General features: G+C 41.6%; 4 protein-coding genes across 4 annotated transcripts; all 4 read right to left on the bottom strand.

Annotated features, from left to right (window-relative positions):
* Positions 1-3,180: 3,180 nt before the first annotated feature.
* On the bottom strand, positions 3,181-6,336 carry Cyp6u1 (Cytochrome P450 6u1). Its single transcript, XM_017146083.3, has 3 exons — positions 6,222-6,336; positions 4,138-5,329; positions 3,181-3,806 (listed from the first exon to the last, which is right to left on the bottom strand). Exons 2-3 carry the CDS (start codon positions 5,177-5,179, stop codon positions 3,388-3,390), a joined length of 1,461 nt encoding a protein of 486 aa, XP_017001572.2. The 5' UTR covers positions 5,180-5,329; positions 6,222-6,336; the 3' UTR covers positions 3,181-3,387.
* On the bottom strand, positions 5,355-6,227 carry Ufsp1 (UFM1 specific peptidase 1). The gene is made up of 2 exons (XM_017146085.3): positions 5,573-6,227; positions 5,355-5,503 (listed from the first exon to the last, which is right to left on the bottom strand). The coding sequence occupies exons 1-2, from the start codon at positions 6,146-6,148 to the stop codon at positions 5,378-5,380; spliced, it is 702 nt and encodes a 233-aa protein (XP_017001574.2). The 5' UTR covers positions 6,149-6,227; the 3' UTR covers positions 5,355-5,377.
* A 712-nt stretch (positions 6,337-7,048) lies between the features above and the next one.
* On the bottom strand, positions 7,049-19,806 carry vimar (visceral mesodermal armadillo-repeats). Its single transcript, XM_017146082.3, has 4 exons — positions 19,519-19,806; positions 9,474-10,379; positions 8,470-8,856; positions 7,049-8,396 (listed from the first exon to the last, which is right to left on the bottom strand). The coding sequence occupies exons 1-4, from the start codon at positions 19,523-19,525 to the stop codon at positions 7,792-7,794; spliced, it is 1,905 nt and encodes a 634-aa protein (XP_017001571.2). The 5' UTR covers positions 19,526-19,806; the 3' UTR covers positions 7,049-7,791.
* On the bottom strand, positions 14,055-15,523 carry LOC108060389 (dnaJ homolog subfamily B member 12). The gene is made up of 3 exons (XM_017146084.3): positions 14,567-15,523; positions 14,345-14,511; positions 14,055-14,278 (listed from the first exon to the last, which is right to left on the bottom strand). Exons 1-3 carry the CDS (start codon positions 15,304-15,306, stop codon positions 14,115-14,117), a joined length of 1,071 nt encoding a protein of 356 aa, XP_017001573.2. The 5' UTR covers positions 15,307-15,523; the 3' UTR covers positions 14,055-14,114.
* Positions 19,807-20,435: the final 629 nt, after the last annotated feature.

Below are 20,435 nucleotides of genomic sequence, written 5' to 3'. Positions count from 1 at the left end.
CACTTTTGTTTGCATTTTATTAAGACGCAAGTTGCTGGTTTCTGTTTATTTAGCGTGGTAGGAGCACAGTAAAAAATAATTCCTTTTAGTTGAAAATTTAGCAATCTATAAAATGTAAACTACCTTTTTTTACAATCAATTTACAACCAATTTATGGATCACTAAAAAAATATATACACAATATATATGAAATTTCCTTTAAAAAGTTTTTGAGCCTTAATTTTAACTATAAAATTATTTTAATTGTGTTTATTTATGGCTTACTTTCCACAATATTAATTTATAAAATCAGGATCGGAAAATCATATTTTTCTCTGTGCAGCGGCCAGTTTCTTTCCAATGGCCGACAGCTGTTTGCGGTTAATTTTATCTTTCTTTCTGTACCCCTTCTGCTGTTGTTTTCGTGTTCTCTGGTTTTTGGCAATTGCACAGGTGCGGCAGTTGGATGGTCTTCGGATTGGGTTACTCTATGCGAATCAGATAACCCAAGGCAGCCAATTTTGGCCAAGGTATCCCGGGCGGACTTTCGAATTTGAGCATTATTACTTGTCTAGGCGATATAGTCGCCTTGTATAGAGAATGCACCGCCAGACATTCCCGAGCATATCGAACCCGAGAACCCGAAACACCGCCTTTTTTTCGAAAGTTCTGCAACATTTGTTTAGACAAATGTGCGAAGAAATAATCTCGCATCGTAAACAAAATCCAGGCATAATATTTCAATAATTACGCTTATCTGCTCCATTTCGAGGCGCGCACAAAAGTCGTTTGAAAGGTATGCAAAGAGAACGAAAACGTGCGATAAGGGAGACGGGAATGGGAATGGGAAAACTCAACTTTTAAACATTTTGTCCGCACCATGGGTGTCATCGACGTGCTGCTCTGGTTCCTGTTGCGATTATAAACCGAAAAGGAAACACAGAGCCACCCCACAAAAAGACGACCCAGGCGGAATTAACAACAAAAAATTACCTCTTTTCAGATAAACTGAATTCTGTTCAGGTAACAATCCCAAAGAGAAGTCCCTGCACTTGCGCAATTACCGCGCAACTTCAAAAGGGGAGTTGTGCACAGAGAGAAAAGGATCAAAAAACAAAAGCTTTTGTTTCTCATATGTTTTCATGCATATTCACAAATGTGTCTTATTAGCAGTCAATTTTTTTTAGCTACCCAGCGTTGCAATAAAAAAATGTTTTTTAACTAATAATAGTTTACCCTTAAAAATTAAATAATAATTTTGTATTTCTTACGTCACTTTTAAACACAGTAATTATACATTTTTTGAACTTTTTAAATTTATTCTTCCCACGATGAAATAAAAAATGTTCCATTTCTTGGGTTGAAAAAAGTTGTTGAACCTACACATCTAATCAGATAAGGCCTGCAATTATATTTTAAATGTTTTCATTTGTACTCAAATTATTATTTTGGTTTTGGTTTTTGTATTTTGTTCCCATTTTTTTCACCGTGTATAACAAATCCTGTTTGGATTGGCCGTGAAAGGAGTTTTTGGTTCTCACGACCGTCTGGAATGGCCACTGGAAGCCCTTGGATCTGATTCCCATTGGAATGGAAACGGTCCAAACTTGTTGTTGTCGAACTGCAGCTTCTTTTCTTCCCCTTTCCCTTTCGCCTACCTCCCCCTGTTAACCTTCACCCCGCGCCCTCTCGCAACCCTAATAATTGCCATTATTAGCTCACTCCCCACTCGATTCCTGTCTTCTTGCGGTTGTTGTTGTTTCACGAGCACCCTTGAAGGATACTTACGGTGCACTTTCGACAGGAAAATATCGCAGGGCGACTTAAATGCAATCGTTTGTTTGATTTTTTCGGCCGACGATGCTGCAGAAAATTAAGCGTTGTTCTTATTGTTGTTCTTCTGGTTTCCTCCCCTGCTTCCCATCGTTTCCTTGCTGCTGCTGTTGTTGTTGCTGCTCTAGCATTGCATTTCCAGGCGGCAAAAGCGCACACAAAGGAGAGGAGAAGAGCGGGTGTGTGGTGTGTGTGTGGGGTGTATTCTCCCGTTATCCCCCTCGTTTTTCTCTCTCCCTCTCTTTCTAGCACTCCTGCTTTCGTGCTTTGCTTTTGCTTTTGGTTTGCCTTGCTTTTGCTTTGTTCAAATTCAAACAAACTACCCTGAAGAACCGTTGATCCTGACTTGACAGCCTGGTCGTTGTTGTTGTTGTTTTGTTTTCTGTTATGTTATACACTCACAGACACGCACACACTCGCATTCAGCAGACAGACGCTTAATTTTCCCCGTTTTCCTCGGGAAATCGCATAGAATTATTCGCGGATTTTCGCACCGAATTCGACACTTTTCCCCGCTCGCATTTTCGCCAATTCCAATTGTGTCGCGCACTCTTTTCCGGGCCGGACAACCGTTAGAAGTTTGGCGCTGCAACCGCTATTTTCGCCCCGCCTACGACTGATTTTCCGAGCGCATTTTCCTTCGTTTTGCGAGAGGGCTTTCTGATGGACAAACAAAAAACCGAAAAACAACCGCGACCGATTCGTTCGAGTGTCTGAGTCAGTGTGGCCCTTTCCGGGTGGCTGTAAAATGGCATCGGCTGCCATTGGGCTTAACAGTGAGGATGTTTGCCAGCTGGTCACACTGTTGGAAGGCGCCAGAAATGTTAACCGATTTAATGAAACGGGAATGTTAGCTGCATGTTAAAGATGAAAAGTTAATAAATAAATAAAAATATGTTGCAAAATACCTTTAATAAATCTATATTTACCATTTCTGGACTGAAGTTAATAGGTCAAAGGCAAATGCTTAAAAAAGTTACGTGAATCGGGTATAATTTTGAAATTTTTAAACACATTTTTGACATATAAAATTTTTAATTTCCCATTGAAAATTGCCAAAAATGCCAATAGAATATTATTTGCTGGTTTATCTGCAGTAATCGAAAATTACAGAATTACAACCTAGATTTGTTTTAGGTTCTTTTAACCGCTAAAAAAACAGAACTGTTAAAAAGTTTTAAATTATAATTTGGGAAAAAATAAAAAAGTGTCTTATATGATTTCAGAACAATAACTATTAAATCAATTTATTTGAGGGAATGTAACTAATGCATCTAAGCGAATTTGCAGGCGTTTCAATTATTTAAAATATGTAAAGCGGAAGATATAATCCAAAAATTCCAAATTAACTTGCGCTTTAAACCATAGTTCAATATAACAATTAAGGTATTTATTTGTTCATGTTGTTGAGCTTGGTGCAGTAGATTATAAAAGTCATCGTCAGCATTATCACACAAGTCCACAGCTTAGGGAAATCAACGAATTAAGTGCAAATACAAATATAAAAACAACTTAAACGCTTTGTACAGGTAAAGCAATACCGAAGCAAACACTACAAAGTAGGCATCTCTAAAGCTAGTCCATTCGTTCCACACTGAGCTTAATGTCCGATTTGGGCATCAGGAGGAGTCTCCTGTTGTCGTACTCCATGGGAATCGTGGTCTCCGCACAGGGGGCATATCTGTGCTCCCTCAGCAGCGCCACCAATCCCACCAGCAGCTGCTGCTCCGCGAACCGAGCGGCAATGCATCCTCGCAGGCCATCGCCGAAGGGCAGGAAGGAAGCCGGTGGACGGGATCGCATGGCCTCCTCCTCGAATCGATTCGGATCGAAGCGCTCGGGATCGGGATATATCTCCGGATCTCTGTGTATAGCCGCCGTGGGTATCAGCACACTGTTGCCCCTGGCGATGACGAACACCGATCCGGGCAGCTCGAATTCTTTGGTAGCCCGGCGCAGCAGGAAGGGATGTGGCGTGTGCAGGCGAAGCGTTTCTGTAAAGGAAGTGGAATCGATTAGGATCATCTACATATTTAACTCTTTCATCTTTAAAAATATATTACAAATGTAGAATAATAACGAGAAAGTTTAATAACCTCGCAAATAAAAGAAAAATATTTTGATTTATATTTTAAGGCTATAAAAATGAGAAAGATTAATGCCCGGGTTTTATTAGCAAGGTTATTAAATTTTATGGTTTGTTTACTATATTTTGTTCTATTCATTAAGTGTTATTAAATGTGGTTGTGAGGGTATTAAACTTTTTGGTTTATATACAACATTTTCCCTTTTATTTTTCTGTTTTTCCGGTGTCTTAGCACTCACCATTCAGGACTTGCTTCGTAAACCGCAGTTCCCTAAGGAACTCGGGCGTCATTTGGCCACCATGCTGCTCCAGTGTCTTTCTAATCTCCAGCCTGGTTCGATCCTGCAGCTCCGGCTGGCGGGCCAATTCGTAGAGACAGAATCCCAGGATGGCATTTAGGGGGCCCAAGCCTGCCAGTAGAAAGCCAAAGGCCTGGGCAGCAATCTCGACATCGCCCAGCGGCTGATCCGCGTTGGAATACAGCTGCAGGAAGGTCTGCAGCGGCTGGCGATCCCTGCGTCGCTGCTCCTGAAGCTGCGACAGGGCTACTTTTTGAAAGTAAGCCGCAGCGGGCTCCGCGTAGCTTTTGTACTGCAGCAGCCGGGCAATGAGCGGGAACTCCAGCGCGAGGTAGGCATTCCACAGCTTAAAACCTGCCCAGTAGCTGCTCGTCCACCTGGAAAACTCCTGGTGATCCTGGTCAGTCAATCCGAAGGCCATCGAGGCCATCACATCCGCATTGTAGGCACCCACCAACTCGCTAATGTTGCGCGTCTGCAGGCCAACTTTGCCCAGATCGCTGTGAATTCTGGCGGAGATTTGCGCCAGCCTGGGCAGCAGCTTCTGCATGTTGGTCGGCGTGAAAACCTCTGCTGATTTGGCATGAAGCGAACGCCATTTGTGGCCATCCAGCTGCAGGAGATTGGCCGACAGCGGTTCTCCAGCGGAATTACTGTAGAGACCGCGCGAAGTGAAGTGGCCCGCATCGGTGAAGATGATTTGGTGGACTAGCTTCAGGTCGAGCACCAAGATGAAGGGCTTGAGGCAGGCGTAGAAGCCTACAAAGGGTGCTCTCCCCTTGTAGCCCACGTAGATGTCGCGCAAGGCGTCCTGGACATGCCGCTTGCCGCCCACCACGCCCTTGATGTTGCCCCACAGGAACTTGGGCTTCTCGTGCAGGATGCCCCGTCGCTTCCAGTAGCCCAGGCTGAACTTGACCAGGGCGTAGAGCACGGAAAGAGCACCCAAAGCGGTGAGCAGGGCTCGATGCATCAGATCCATGTCTTTTTGGGGTTACTCTAACTGTTTTACGTTTGTTTTAACAGCTGGCAGTAGCTGCACGTCGAGGTTATCAGCTTATCGGCGCCATTATCGCTTGGTTGGCTCTAGTAATTGATAGTGTGTGTTGTCCAATGGAGCAGCGGCGGCCGGCTAAAATGGAAGAGAAACGTGGCTATAAGGGAACGTAGGTAGTAGGTTTTATTGCTGCAAAATTAGGCATAGGTTGTACGTGCTGGCGGGAAATTCATCGACTGCCCGCCAACTGATGTATCCCCTTTGGATTAACTGCTGCGGGGAGCTGGGCACGCCCACGAAATGGGGATCCTAAAAGGGGAAGAGAGAGCAGGCGATGAGTTCATTGGTTACGGGAATGAGGTAATTCTACTGACTCACCACCACCAGTAAGTAGATGCGATCCTCGGCACTGCGATGGTAACCTATGATTCCCTTGGAGGAGGCATCGCTCAGTCCTCCCATGGCTATGAAGCCTTGAAACTTATCAAAGTAGCTGCGAATCTGTTCGAGAATCTCCGGAGAACCGAGTTCCCTGGCGTGCAGAATCTTGCAGTTCAGCTGATGCAGCACATCGATGACGTAGAACTCCTCCAGGGTGCCGATCCAATCGCGGGATCCTTCGAACTGCGCCTTCTTGTCGCCGAGGGTCACTAGAATTCGCTGGATCTCCCGGATGGAGGGCACATGCTCATCTTTTCCTAATCTTCGGTGAATCCAGGAAAGTGCCGATTGCAAGGTGCGGTAGCCACAGCCCCATCCTGCATCCTGGTGGCCATCGCAGCCGTAGTGGAAGTAGGTGAAGCCGCCGCGGATGAGCAAAGTGTCTCCGCCCTCGGTGGGCGGGGCCAGTGGGATGTGGGGATCCTCCAAAAGCGGGTACTTATAGTCCTTGGGCGCAATTTTCAAGGACGCCAACGACGAATTATCGCCAACATCCGGTGCACAGTTTTCCATTGATTTTTCGCAACTGGGAAATTGGATAGCCCACGCCAGCTGCTCTCCACCTGTTCCTTTATTGTTTATTTACCTGGCGCAGCCTTAATTTGTTTTGTGAAAGTGAAATCGCAGCAGAGAAATTGGAATGTTTTTTTGGCCCTGGCTAGAGATGGTACAAAGTGAAAAGTCATGCACCAATAACAAAGCCATATAAACAAAAATAAATTTAAAAAAAATTAAATAAAGTGTAAATTAAAATTAAATAATTATTTATAATATCCCTTCTAAACATCTAATATTTTTAAAAATTGTTATTATGGTTTTCTTCAAGCAGTCCATCTTCAGACCGCCTATCGATCAATCGATAACCGACTGCTTTTGGCGCCCTCAGGCAAAAAATTCAAAAACCTTTTTATAGTTTTCTCTTATTTCTCATGCATTTCAAATTTTATTTGAATTATTAAATGTACATTATTGTTTTTAGAGTTCATAAATATGTTTTCTGGTGTACGCGTGTATGTGGGTGTTTCAACGTTTTATATATTAACACCTTTTCACTTGAATTGTGCTCTTTTAATTAATAGTTTTTAGTGACCAAACATTAGTACATCGTATTTAATAATTGGTAAAATTTGTAGCTTTGCAAAATTTGCGTTTTATCATTATTGAGTTTCAACTATTTTCGGATTGCTGATTGTTACGGAGTTGCAGATTTGTTAATGTTTAAAAGTTAGCTTAAAAATGCTGAGTTTTACAATAAATAGATGATGTTTGCAATGTGTGTTGTGGGTTGTGTGTGTCTGTGCACCAATTAAAATACCTAAATTACATTTTGTGCGCTTAAATGATTGGATTTATCGTTTCGTTTTTGGTGTGTGCCAGCAACGCTTTAAAATGGGTTCGATTAAAAATTATAAGTACAATACATAAAATACATTTATTAAATATATTTAGCGATATCACCACGATTTGTTGTTATTGTGCTCTTAAAAATCATGTAACAGAAAAGATTAATATGCTAAATTATCAATATTATATTATATTTATACGTATGCGTTATGTATATTATAAATATTTATACGATCTGTGTTTCTCCCCCCGTCTCTACTGGATCCTCCTCCTCATAAATGCAGTCAAAATACGCTTGCGTCTAAAAAATACATTATTCCGCTCTTCTCGTGTTCGCGTGTTAAAGTGTGCTTAAGATCTGCATCTGCACTTTCGTCTTACCAAACTACGGTCAAGTCTACATCTGAATCGTTGCTCTAGGGTGAAAACTACTATTTCCTCGGGTTTCGAGTGTGAGTGTATGTGGGTAGGGGTGGGTTGACCCTTAAAAAACATGGAATAATAGGAGCAAAAAGTTATCTTTGGCTAATTTTGGATAGTACAGAGTTAATAGGTTTTCACAATTCAATAAAAATTGTTCTAAAAATGGAAAGTTTGAATTCTGGCTCTAATCCTATTGTTTCTTTCTTTTGGTTGATAAAATAAAGCCTTCTTGCTTTTCGAGGAATATAGCAAAGCATTGCCCAAAGATAATTGTTCGCCCCTAAGGTATTTATGTTTTTTCTTCTTTCGCAACCACACTAATCGACCCATCCTACTGTGAGGCAACCTGCGGTGCTGGGATAAATGCAATGCCACGCCCCCCTGCTCCCTTACAAGGTGCAGTACTCGGTGAGAATGGGTATAGACTTGAGCAGCTCGTTGATGTTGTGCTGCTCCAGATGCGCCACTAGTTGTTCGGAAGACTTGAGCAGGTTGACGCAGTTCTGCAGGTTCTCGACAATCTCCTTGGTCATCGTGTCCGACGACTTGCTGATAAGCTCGGCCAGCTTCTTGCCCACCTCGCACTTGACCAGCTCGTCCTGCAGCCGCTTGGCCTGCGCCGCCTCGTTGGCCTGCGACAGGTAGACCACGGACAGGATGCACAGGGCAATCAGCGCCTCGTTCTGCATCACCAGATGCTGGGCAGTCAGCATGCTGACCATGGCCTCCACGGTGCCCTCGTTGGCAAGGAATTCGCTCAGGCTGCTGCGATCGTAGTCCTGGGTGAGCGGAATCCGGTCGGCGATCTGTTCGGCGGGTGCATCGCCCTTGCGCGGCAGGGCGTAGGCGATCTTGCTGAGGTAGGCGTGCTTAATTAGCCAGGCCATCAGGCGCAGCGACTCCCCGGTGACGCCCGCATAGTCCGACGATTTGCTCCAGTGCACCAGCTGCTCGATTAGCGTCTTGTTCTTCAGAAGCTCCAAGGCGAGTTTCTCTGAAAAAAAAAAAACGACCAGATGTTGCTAGAGATGCGACTCGCGTGAGGTTTTTGCTATTTCTATACTCACCCTGCCCGTCGACGGTCATGCGAAGCGTTCCGAGCAGCTTGAAGACGACTGGTGGCTGATGGATCTCCAACATCGGCAAGATGGTCTGCACCAGGCCCGCCTGGATCACTGCGTTTTTGTTCGGTTTCGGTATAACGAGGTTACGCAACGCGGAGAGAAGCGCATGCTGCAGACGCACATCGTCCTTGACTCCATTGTTTTTGGCCAACACCTCGAGCAGCTTGTTCATGGTCTGCTGCTCCACAAAGTAGATGCAGTGGCTGTCGGTGCGCGCAAAGTTGCCCAGGGCCAGCACGCCCGTGGTTAGCAGATCGATGTCCGACGAGTCCAGCCAGTCGACCATGTTCTTCAGCAGCGGGGTGGTGTACAAATAGTGCATTGATTCATCTGGAAAAATCATAAATTAATCACTTGTTTTCTTTGTAGATAAATCTATATAGATAGCAGGGTTCGGAAAATAACACACACTGTAAATAACTTGTGTTATTAACATGTCAAAGTGTTAAGTTCAAAAAAAGTTATTGACATGTGTGTAAAAAATGGTAGCTTACATATGCTAGAAACATAAATAACACACACAGTTTAATTGTGTTATTTACACGACGTGTTTTTTACACAACGTGTTTTTAACACAATGAGCTTTTGACATTAAAACGTCAGAAATATATGTTGAACTGAAAAATGCACGGTTTTCTGTAGTTGAAAAAATGCATACTTGCTTTGAAACGGTTAAGAATAACAATTAAGATATCCTGGCCCAATATTGATTCATCATTTTCCATTTGATTCGTTAATGTTAAAAAAATGTAATTTTCATTTGTGTTAAAAACTTAGTGTGTAAAAAATACTTCGTGTTAATAACACATTGTGTAAAAAACACAAGTCGGCTGTGTGTGTTAGCAATTATTTTTCACATTTTACACTTTTGTATTTGACACACATGTCAACAACTTTTCTCACATGGTAAAATATTCTAAAAATTCTATATAGAAAGGTGAACTCACCACCAGTGAGGATCAAAACGATGAGCTCGCAGGCGAGTTTCATCAGCGCCCTGGCCTCACTTGTGCTGGCCAGAGTCTTGTACTTCTCCAGCAGGTTGTAGATGGTCTCGCACAGACCGTCCTTGGCCAGTATCAGCTTGACCTCGTCGCTCTCCGCCTGGTAGTGCAGCAGCTCCAGGCACATCTCGGCCAGATCGGGATTCGTGGAGGCGGCCAGGATGCGCGACAGTTGGATATTCAGTGCGGAATCAAAGTTCAGATCCGCCACGTTCTCGGTGAGAATGCTGAGCAGTGGGAGTGTGTTGAGCAGCAGATCCTCGTGCTGCTCCACATTCGCTGCACCCGCATCGATGATGACCTGCAGCTTCTTCATCACGCCCAGCTCCATTGCCCGCTTGGCAAGACCCTCGCCGCCGAGCAGATAGTTGGACAGCAGGCCTCCGCGCACCTTGATGAACTGCGCCGCATTGGCCACGTCCTCGATGGCGGTGATGTCCAGCAGACGCAGCAGCACAGCATCGCCCTCGAGCTCCAGTATGAGGTCCCTGGCCTCGTCGTTCAAGTAGCAAATGTTCCCGAGAGCCCGGCATATCTGTATGGGCAGCTCCATGCTGCCATCGGGCGTGGGAACATGACGCAGACACTCGAGGAAGGCGGCTATGATGTCCCGCTTGGTGAACTTCTTGCGCTGCACTTCCGACTTGGTGATCTCCGCAATGCACTTGGCCGCCTCCTTGCGCACATTCGTGTCGTCGCACTTGGTGAGCCCCAGGAAGCAGTCCGCCAGCTCGTGCTTGTCGAACAGCTTGGGATCCTTCGTGGCCGAGATCTCGCAGAGCAGGTTCGTCGTGTTCGCCGGACTGACGCTGGTCGTCTTCAGCTTCTCGATTAGCTCGTCGATTTCAGCTGGGAGAGATGAAGGAGAAATGGGAATGCTTAGTGAGTTTGTTTAATGATTGGGGGTTTTTCTCGAAGCTACATTTTTGACTGCATTTTTTTCCCTTTAAGATCTGAAGAGGTTAAGGTCAAATCTTCTTCAAAAGTCTAAAAATTATAACCATTTTATAAAATAAAATGTAATATAATTATATTTTGAAAATAGTTAGTAATAGTTAGTTAGTAATAGTAAGTAAGAATCCAAGGATGCGACCTTTTTTTTTTTGTTATAGAGAAGTTTTTAGCTAATTCGAGGTCATGCCGAGGTCATTCATAAGAATGTTAAAATCAAATGTTAATTTTCATAATAAATTCCAACTTCCAACCTTTTAAGATCTAAAGATGGTTAAGGTCAAATCTTCGTTATTTTTACACTTATAGAATCTTTAAGAAAAAATTACTAAACCAACAAAAAATTGTTTTCCTTATTTATAAAAAATATTAAAAAAAAAGGCGCAAAAAAAAAACGTTTAAAAATTATAACCATTTTATAAAATAAAATTTAAAATAATTATATTTTGAATATAGTTAAGTGAGAATGTTAAAGTCAAATGTTAATTTTCATGATAAATTCCAACCATTAAATTTGTAGGATAATTTATATGTATTCTAAGCCGTTCCATTTCAAGGAGCACGCAAACCACCTTCCTTTCTCTCCGCTGTCATTGTTGAGCACCGCAAAATTGATTGCCAATTTCGATTATCGTCGTTGGCTGGACGGAGTCAAGACAAATGGTCTCAAAGCCAGTTTTTAGGTCCGCATCGTGGCGGAAAAAAATACTTTCTTTATTTGAGGAATAGAAAGGTTTTTCGTGCTCTTGAATTTCTTGTTCGCACCGACTTAGAATCATTAGAATCCACTTTGTGGAAATGCCCAAGAAAACTCGTAAAGCATGCTCCACATTAAAGGTTCATTTTTCCTTCCAAACAGATGGCTGGGATTATAAAGGAACCCAGGATGGGCGACGATTTTCATAAGTCCTGGCGATGGACAAATGAAAAGAGAAACCGAAAAACAATTGGGATTTAATGTATTGTAATGATGAAGGTCTACCATGCCCCAGAAAATACAAAAGTTTGTGTAAGTTCATTCATTCATGGAATATAAATACGTTATTTGTCGATTTTTTGGAAAAGAACTGAATGTATAAAATGACATATATAAAATTTAATAATTGAAATTCTTGAATAGGAGAGTGAATTTTTCTATCATGTGTTTTTGGATTCTTTTTAGACTTTATTCAACTAAAATCCCTACATTTACATACATTTTCGATATACTTCCTTTACTCTCTCCAATAAAGCCAGATTTAAATTTTTTATCTTCTGCTTTAAGCCAGGGACCTAGAGTCCCGTGTTATGGCCAACATTATCACAATATTATTATTTCAGTCAGACCCTTTTTGCCGCCAAGCACACATGCTGAAAAATACATTCCGATAAGGCACTCCAGCAGGACTAAGGACGAAGGACGAAGGGCAAGGGCCAGACTCCGGCACTCGACAACTGGCGACAGTTGGTGGCAACAGCCACATCGAGTGGACGAGTGGGGGGTTGGCAATTCAACAAACTTTGTGGAGCATAAATAATGAATAAGTGAAACAAAAAGCAAAAAGAACCCTTCAACGGGCAACCATCGTCATCATCATCATCCACATCATCAACGGTGGCAGGCATCATCCACGATTTGGCATAGAAACAGCAACAAAGGTTGCAACTTGCAACAGCAACAGCCAAAGCAACCTGAACGAGAACAAGAGCAACAACAGCAAACTAACTCGCAGACAAGTTGCACTTAGAAATGTAACCCCAACTCTAGAGAATACAAGTGGAAACGTTGGTTTCGACTCTAACGACTTTTAGATACCTTTTCAATCCAGTTCTACTCTTCAATTGAATTCTTTTATAAACTGATATGTGAATACAAAATTAGTCGCTTACTATTAATCCTATTGGTTGTTATTCTAACCGATTATCCTAATTATTAAAACTTTATCATCTACACAGAAACAAAATTGACAAAAGATCAGATTGATATGTGCAGGTTAATTTTATATTTTTTAAAGATCAAGTTGTTAATATCATTTTGATATGAATCAAGATTATGTTTACATTATTTCACAATATTTGTTCAAAAACATATTTGTTAAAACAGTATTTTTATAACTTTTATGAAAAAATAAAAAATCAAGTTGATATGTTTGAATCATAAATCATATCATATCGGCTTATTTGATATTAAATAAGGTATAAATGAACCTATTTCAAGTCGAATATGTAAAATATTTTATTTTTAAAAATATTTCAAAGAAATAAAAGTAAATAATAACGGTATTCCCAAGTAAAATATACGAGAAATTGATGGTTAAATCATCGTAGGATACCATTATAGACCTGCAGCCTATGCAAATACTGAATACCCTTTGAATCCTAAAGGTAGCCGGTGTAAATGTACATGGGATGCATCTGCATATTCAGGTATAGGGGAATTGTTGCATTTGCTTGTCCCGTCGCAGCTGACTGAATGCAATTGGACAGGTGGCAGAGTCGCGTCGCCGTTCGGAGTGGCAGGTTGACGAGGGTGAGGGATGGGGGATGCAGGAGGCAGGAGGACAGGTGCAGTGGCACAGTGGAAGCGTCACTTCCGTCCAACCGAGCTGCTGGCGGCAGGAGGTTGCCCAACCCAACTCAACCCAGCTCCTTTAATGCGTCTCGGTTGCTGCCTCACCGCCTTTTGCGTGCCTCAGAATGTTTGCTTTGGTAACTGGTACTCGTTGGTATTCAGAGTATGCCATTCGTCCATCCATCCATCCAGCCAGCCATCCAATCCGTTCGAGTTCCGTGGCAAGTTCGTTAGCTTTTCGTTTTGCGGAAGCGCTGGCTTCGTTCGAGGCATTTATTCGCTTGAATTTCTGGGGCAATTGCTTTATTTTATTTTCGTATTTTCCTTATTTTCGGGTTGGGCAGGGCACTACTTTGGCCTGCGTTTTATTTCCAGTCCGCTGTGGTATTTCGTTTTCTCCATTAAACGATTCACTGACTTTGGCCAAATACAAAAATAGCAAACGGCACAAAAATCAGGAAAAAACTAGTGCAAAACTTATTGTTGTTGCATGTTTAATACATGTGCAATTTGTGATGTCGAAGTCGGGTTTTTTTTTTGGGCCTGGTGGCACACAAAATTTCGGCTAAAGTGGGTTAAGTAAGAGAGGCAGAGGCTTGGCACCGAAAATGGGAGTCTTGGGAACCATTTTTGCATGGATAACTAGGTGATGTAAGGAAAAGGTCGTAAATATTGAATGGGCTTTCGATTTAGTCAGGTATAAAATCAGGTTTATGCAATAAGTTATGAGATGAGCAATATTTATGTGCATAAATAATTAAAAAGGGAATCAAATAAATGTGGGAACCCATGAAACCTTATATCAACTTATTATTCTTTTAAAAAAAATGTAAGCTCGCGCCATCTAGCGGCTGTTTCAATTTCCAATGGCTTTATCTAGCGCAGTTTTAATTTTTTTCATAACTTTTTAATGAATCAACCGATTTAAAACATTTCTTCTGAATTTTGAACGGTATTTATAACACAACAAAATTGTATAAAAAGACCTAAAGATATTTTAAATATTAAACTACCTTGTACAATTTTACAAAATATTTATTTATTTCCCCAATAAACTAATCCTAAATTATAGCAATAAAAAACTATTTATGTGGCTCTCCTGGCGAACGATTCTCCAGCTGCAGTGGATTGTGTCCAGACTTGCCCAGTTCGAGTAGCGCCTGGCAGGCCGGAGTGGGCATCTGGCTGACATGTTGTAGCAGCTTCTGGTTATTTCCCTGCCGGGCCCTCAAAAGCAATGTTTCCCCTAAAAGGAAGAGTCATTTTAGATCCCCGGTATTCGTTAGACGAATTCATTGCTGGCCAAACTCACGCAAACTTCGCTCTTGCTTGCACTTCTGCTTGAGATCCGAGATGTATACCTCTTCGATTTCTATTTCCAGCTTGGCCAACTGCTGCTCGGAGTATTTCTCCAGGCTCTTGGGGCTCATAAAGTAGGCTATTTGATTCGTCTGACTGACGCGACGAATGCTGTGGGTTCTGAAGAAGATTGAGTTGGTAACCTCAGCAGCACCCGAGTGGTCGTAGAACTCACCTGGTTGGCGTAAAGCTGTAAGCAGGCGGAGCTGCTATATAGTGCATGGTGACGAAGAGGAAAATCAGGGCAGCCACCATGCCGATGACGAGTTGCTCGGTTTGATAGAGTGACTGGCGCTGGGGCATCCGCTGGTTGGCCGCCTGATAGGGTTTTCTACTTGCGGCGATCTGATCTTCCTCATGGCTTCCCAGATAATCCTCGTACTCCTCACGATTGCAGTAGCCCACTGCCGTCGATATATTATACTCGATCCGCTTCTGGCAATCCGTGAGGCAGTCGGCCGCCTCGCTGATCCGCCGGAAGGCCTGCTCCGCTCCCGGCGACCGGTTCTTGTCCGGATGCAGGCGCAGAGCCAGCTTATGGTAGGCCCTTTTCACCTCCGAGTAGGTGGCGTGGTGCGAGACGCGCAGCACCTCGTAGTGGTTGCGGCAACGCAGCACCTTCTGCACCACGTCCAGCATCTCGAGGGTGAATCCATGGGGCAGGGCGTCCGATTTTCGGGTGGGTCCTATTCTCCGCTGATCCTCGCCCTTCAGGCGCAGTCGCACCACGATGTTCTTCAACTCCAGCAGAGCCATGATCTCGTCGTGGTCTTGTAAGCCCTCCAGGCACTCGTTGATCCGGAAATGAGCCTGCTCGTAGTCGCCCATGCACAGGTCACCCAGCACTTGGTCGACGCAGAGTTGCCTCGCCCGCCGGATTCCCCTGGTGGAGCTGCCCTTGTCCTCTTCCGGCATCCTTTTTCCTCCTTCCCAGCGCAGCGTGAGTAGACAAAAAGTATTCGTTTTTCTTGGTTCTTTTGCAAACTTGTAATTTTGATAAATTGTTTTTAAGGACAATACGGAAAAAAGCGCGAAGTGTTCTTGTGTTTAGTGGTAAATTGGTATAAAACCTTTGTAGATGGTTGTATGTTCAACTGAACGAGGAGAACTACAAACTCATATACAAATTTTGTTTACCCATTGATTTTTAGTATTTGAATTTTATGAGCAGTTGAGAAAAGTTAACTAGATTCATAATAGCACATTATTATATAAGTTTAACTTATAGTGCTAGGAATTCAAATAAATAAATAAATAAAAACCAAAAAATGTTAGGTATACGATTATATTATATGAAAAACCGGGTTCCGAAGCAATAGAACTGATAGAAATAATTAAAAACGTTAAATACGAAACGCAAATTTTCTTTGCCAGCCTTTAAAATAGACAGCTTATGAACAGAAAGTTTTCCCACAAGTTATTCACTTGAAAAGTCACTTGAACTTAAAAGTTCCGTCAATAAGGGGATTCCCCCAAAATGCCAACCCTCTTCGGGCCCCAAGATGTATGCTCCACAACTTGTCATGGGGACATAACGCTCTCGAAAAAGACTCGAAAGTTAATTGAAATTAATTTCTATGCCAATTTGAATAGGGCACGAACTCAATTAAAACCGAGCTCGCCACCCCTAGCATTTTCATCTTTTGGCCGCTTTTCTCCATTCATTCTTTTCTCAAGGCCATTAGGAGGGCCAAAATCTTATTAGCAGTAAAAAGAATAAAGCGAGCGGAAGGGAGAATCACAAGTCACACAGCAAATGAAGCAACGTCGCCGGAATACGCAAAAAGGAGGTGGAAAAAATTAAAAGGGCAATAAATTCTTTTTGGGGGGTAAACTACAATAACATCCAGCTAATCTGGCTAAGCTGCGTGGAACGAATGAAGAAAGCCCAAAATAATAATAATAACAATAAAGAGGCAGCTAGCTACAGAAGCGGCCTGTTTCGTTCGGCAACTGATATCGGGCCTTATCAGAATCTGAGCTTTGGGGTTGATGGAAGCCACGGCCGCAAGGACAGCAGTCAAATTGTGTCGAAAAGAAGACGCCGAGCGAAGGCGTCGACAAAATGCAGTCACAAAGGACCAATTAAAGTCCAAAGTGACTGAGCCGAGGGGAGGACTTGGCAAACATCCCGCAGCTGGGAGCTGCACAGAGAAGAAAGTGGGTAAAAGTGGCTAAGAAAGCTATGTTTGTAATGCTAAAAGTTATTGTAATCTTTTAAAATTTACAGTACAAAAAACCATCGATGTAAATCAGTTTTGCGTATCTTTAGAACTAAATATTTTTGATCATAATAGTTTAAGCAAGTCTTTCAGAAATGATGGGATTTAATTGATAAATCTTTGAGGATAATAAATAAAATAATCTCAAAATGGTTTTTAAAAAGACAGAAATTAATACAAAACCCCTAGTTTATTTATTTAATTAATAAATCTTTGAGGACATATAAAAAAAATTCTTAAAAATAAAATAATCTTAAAATGGTTTTTAAAAAGATAGAAATGAATGCAAAAGCATTGTATACTTTTATTTCAACATACAAGAGTTAGAAATTCAGATCTTTAAATTATATTTAAAGAATGTCACCTTCCTTTTTAATCTTGTAACTTTGACTATTATAGTTTTAAAGATCTGGTTTTATGTTATACGAGAATGGGGTACGAAACATTTTTTATCCCTTGTAAAGGTACTTTTCCAGTACCGGATACACAAAGTTACAGATTGTTTCCAGTGTGGCAATGGGTTTCGCTACGTTGAGCGCAGCTGGTGGGTTACGTTGGCAAGTGAGGTACAGAGTGGTGTGGGGTTTGGGATGCACCACCGCTCCTGAAAGGGGGAAGTTCCTAAGGCCGGGTTTGCCAGCACGTTCAAGTGCTGTTTGTTGTCGTTCTGCACAGGTTCCCCCTTTGGGAAAGGGTATACAAAATACAAACAGTACAGTCTGTGAGCTGTGTGTGTTTATGTGTTGATCCAATGCAGTGGCAGTTGAAAACTAAGAAGTTTAGAGACTTGTTTACGTTTAGCAATTCTCATCGGTGACTGACCTAAATATACACCACCAAGGCACACACATAAATATAGAAATATACAATGGTTAAAATTAAACAATATATAAATGAAGTTTAAATCATGTCAAAGTGCTGGAAAAATTATAAACCTTTAAAAACATATTATTTAACTTTAAGTTTTATAAAATATCTTTAACAAATATCTAACAGCTTTAAAAAGTTTTGTTTCCTCGGTATTGAACCTATGTAAATGGTAAAGTAAACGTTTTACGACTTTTAAAATAGGTTTTCTTAAAACGGCAGAAAAATGTTAATGGAAAGATGTAATGTTTTAAAAAGAGTAACACTTGAGTTGTTCAGTTTTGAACCCAAAGAGAAAAAATTGTGGTACAGAATCAACAAATTAAATATGGGCACTTCCTAAAAAAAGTCCACCAAGCCAAAAACCTTGAAACTTGAATAAAACATATTTCCACATGATTTTGCCCCGATATTAGTTTCTAATTAGTTGGATACTGAGCTTAACTACAAATTTGGAGTATAGTTTGATTATTTTTATGACAAACCCCACCAATATACGCAAAAATCAGTTTTTGGCTATTTTTTTGTTATTTTTTGGACCTGTCTTCTGTTGTTAATTTATCCTATAGGAATGCTAATATGTGACATTTTTCTGTACTGAATGCTTCATTCACATGCTAAACTATTAAGTTAAAAGCAAAACATCCAGCAATTGAGAGATAGAGGTAAAGAAATCCGCTTTACAAAACAGTCGGAAAAAATGTCCCGAGCGACATGTCCCGAGCGAATGTGGTTGAAACTGCATAAAAAAAAAACGGCAAAGAATTTTTGAGTGAAACCAAAAGCATTTCACAGCGACATGTTTGAACAACATTCTAAAAAAAATCGCATTCAAATATTCCATCAGAATTCGCTAATTTCTGGTGTTGTATGAACTTCCCCGAAATCCACTTCTATTTTTGTCCCGAGCGAATATGGCAGTTTTTTACCGATATCTTAAAAACTAAAAGTGGTACAAAATCAAGATTTTTACCAAAAATAGAGCTTGGGAAGAGTGAAAAGAAAAGCCCATAATTAAAATTAAAATCCATTGTTTTACAATTTTTTTCAACTTTAAAGGTGTGCAAATGTCCCGAGCGACATTTTGGAAGTGCCCATATAATAATGAATCACTTCCATGCCTTGGCTATGACTTATGTGTGTACTTAGATATCCGGATCTCGACAGTCTAAAACAAAAGTTTTTTGTTTTTTTTTGAGACGTGAGTATAATAAAATAAACATGAATGGCTACGCTTTTTTAAGTCCTATTCAGCATATTAAATACAATTTTTAGATTTAATTGTTATGTTTAAATAGGTTATTTTTTTGCATTTATTTTGCGTACACAATTAGAATGCAAAATAATTTCTTTCCGTGCATTTCTTTTGCGTTTTGTTTGTTATATCACCCCCCGGGGGGATAAAAGGAATTGTGAGGACTGTGGGGAGAGTGTTGAGACACACGGGTAAACCTGGCACCTCGCAGGAGGCATATTCTCATTTATTAATGCGTCGTCACTGCTGTTCCCAGTTCCCCTTCCCCGTGCCCACCGAAATCCTGCGGTGGAGTGGGTGGCTTGGGTGGATGGTTTTTTGACAAACGGTGGTGGCGACCACACTTAACTCCCGCCAGAATAGCCGGGGCCATTAAAGGATAAAAAAAAAGTGGGATTTCTGATTGGAAAGTGGGCATCTCATCTGTAGATGCAAATGCAGATTCCTAATCCGATCGGCCCACTGTGCAAAGGAGAAGCGTAAATATTGATTTTTCTCACATGTCTCCGGCAAACAACACACATCTCGTCTAGGCACCCCCCCCTCCAACCCTTCCACCCCCTCGGCAGACAACTTCGAGCACCTGGCAGCGATTTCGAAACTTCGCAGCTCGTAAATGCTGCACTGCATCCATAAAATGAAGACATGGGCACACGCACACAATGACTCGCCTGAGTTGCATTTGTTTACAAGAAGGAAAAGGAATCCGAATTCGATTCTAGAGTCTGTTGTATGTGATATTTTTGGGTGCTTTTAGAGTAGAAATGCCCTGATATTACTCACTCGCCATGTTTGCCGCCTTTGTTGATTGTTTCGCTGCTGCTTCTTCCGCTTCTCGTTTCGTTTTCTATTTGTTCTGCGGTCGTCGCGTTTTCAGGCACGTTGTATCACTTGTTAACTGGCTAACACTGCTGATGGGCTAATGGCTGCTGCTCGCAAGAACTGAACACATTTCACGGCTTTTCCTTCCAGTCGCGTCTCCGTACGATTTCCGTAATACCCGTTTTTCCGCACTTTCCGTATTTTCCGAATCGCGTCCCACGTTCACCCGCACCAGTGTGGCCATGAAAATTCAGCTTTCCCCCTAAAAAATCTCAAACAGTCGATATTTCCCCCTAAAAAATCCCTCCACCGATATTCCACAACGATTGTATTTCGTTCCAATTAGCAATTGTCAGCTCACAAATGTTTCCATAGAGGGCGCCCGTTTCTTAAACCAGTTTTCCCCTTCCGGCAGTTGATTACAAAATTAATTGTATTAATTTCCTTTTATTTAAATTGTAATATTGGGGAACTTGTCTGTATAAACTTTGACTTACTTAAGTTACCTTTTATTTTTTATAAATGCTGCGGTTAGTGCTAATGAAAATGATTAGGGGAATCCCCAAACTTTTAAATGGCTTGTTTCCCGCAAAATGTTGCTGCACTGTGAAAAAAGCCCAAATAATGCTTATTAGCATTATATCAATTTCAAATAATAAAATAACTCTTATTTTCGGTCCCTGATTTCAACTCTTTATTTATTAACATAGTCTCATATAAATTTATATAAATTATTTAACTTTTTTACTTTCGCCCCTCAGTTCGAGGCACGTGAATGTTGCTCGCCTTACGTTATTTTTCAAATGCTTCAAGGAGTATCTCCGATTTATAGCGTCCACGAAGAGGATTTCCAATGATCTCCAAATCTTCGTACCTAA

Source organism: Drosophila takahashii, chromosome 2R (assembly GCF_030179915.1).
Source record: "Drosophila takahashii strain IR98-3 E-12201 chromosome 2R, DtakHiC1v2, whole genome shotgun sequence".
Lineage (NCBI taxonomy): Eukaryota > Metazoa > Arthropoda > Insecta > Diptera > Drosophilidae > Drosophila > Drosophila takahashii.
The sequence above is the reverse complement of the archived record's forward strand: the minus strand, read 5'-3'. Positions and strand labels throughout refer to the sequence as shown.

Coding starts and splice junctions, on each gene's coding strand:
- Cyp6u1 (XM_017146083.3), bottom strand. CDS start 5,179: ATGGATCTGATGCATCGAGCCCTGCTCACCGCTTTGGGTGCTCTTTCC. Junction 3,807..4,137: donor TACGAAGCAAGTCCTGAATG/GTGAGTGCTAAG, acceptor CTTCCTTTACAG/AAACGCTTCGCCTGCACACG.
- Ufsp1 (XM_017146085.3), bottom strand. CDS start 6,148: ATGGAAAACTGTGCACCGGATGTTGGCGATAATTCGTCGTTGGCGTCC. Junction 5,504..5,572: donor GCATCTACTTACTGGTGGTG/GTGAGTCAGTAG, acceptor TTCCCCTTTTAG/GATCCCCATTTCGTGGGCGT.
- LOC108060389 (XM_017146084.3), bottom strand. CDS start 15,306: ATGCCGGAAGAGGACAAGGGCAGCTCCACCAGGGGAATCCGGCGGGCG. Junction 14,512..14,566: donor TACAGCTTTACGCCAACCAG/GTGAGTTCTACG, acceptor AATCTTCTTCAG/AACCCACAGCATTCGTCGCG. Junction 14,279..14,344: donor CAAGCAAGAGCGAAGTTTGC/GTGAGTTTGGCC, acceptor TCTTCCTTTTAG/GGGAAACATTGCTTTTGAGG.
- vimar (XM_017146082.3), bottom strand. Junction 8,857..9,473: donor CGTTTTGATCCTCACTGGTG/GTGAGTTCACCT, acceptor TGATTTTTCCAG/ATGAATCAATGCACTATTTG. Junction 8,397..8,469: donor CATGACCGTCGACGGGCAGG/GTGAGTATAGAA, acceptor TTTTTTTTTCAG/AGAAACTCGCCTTGGAGCTT.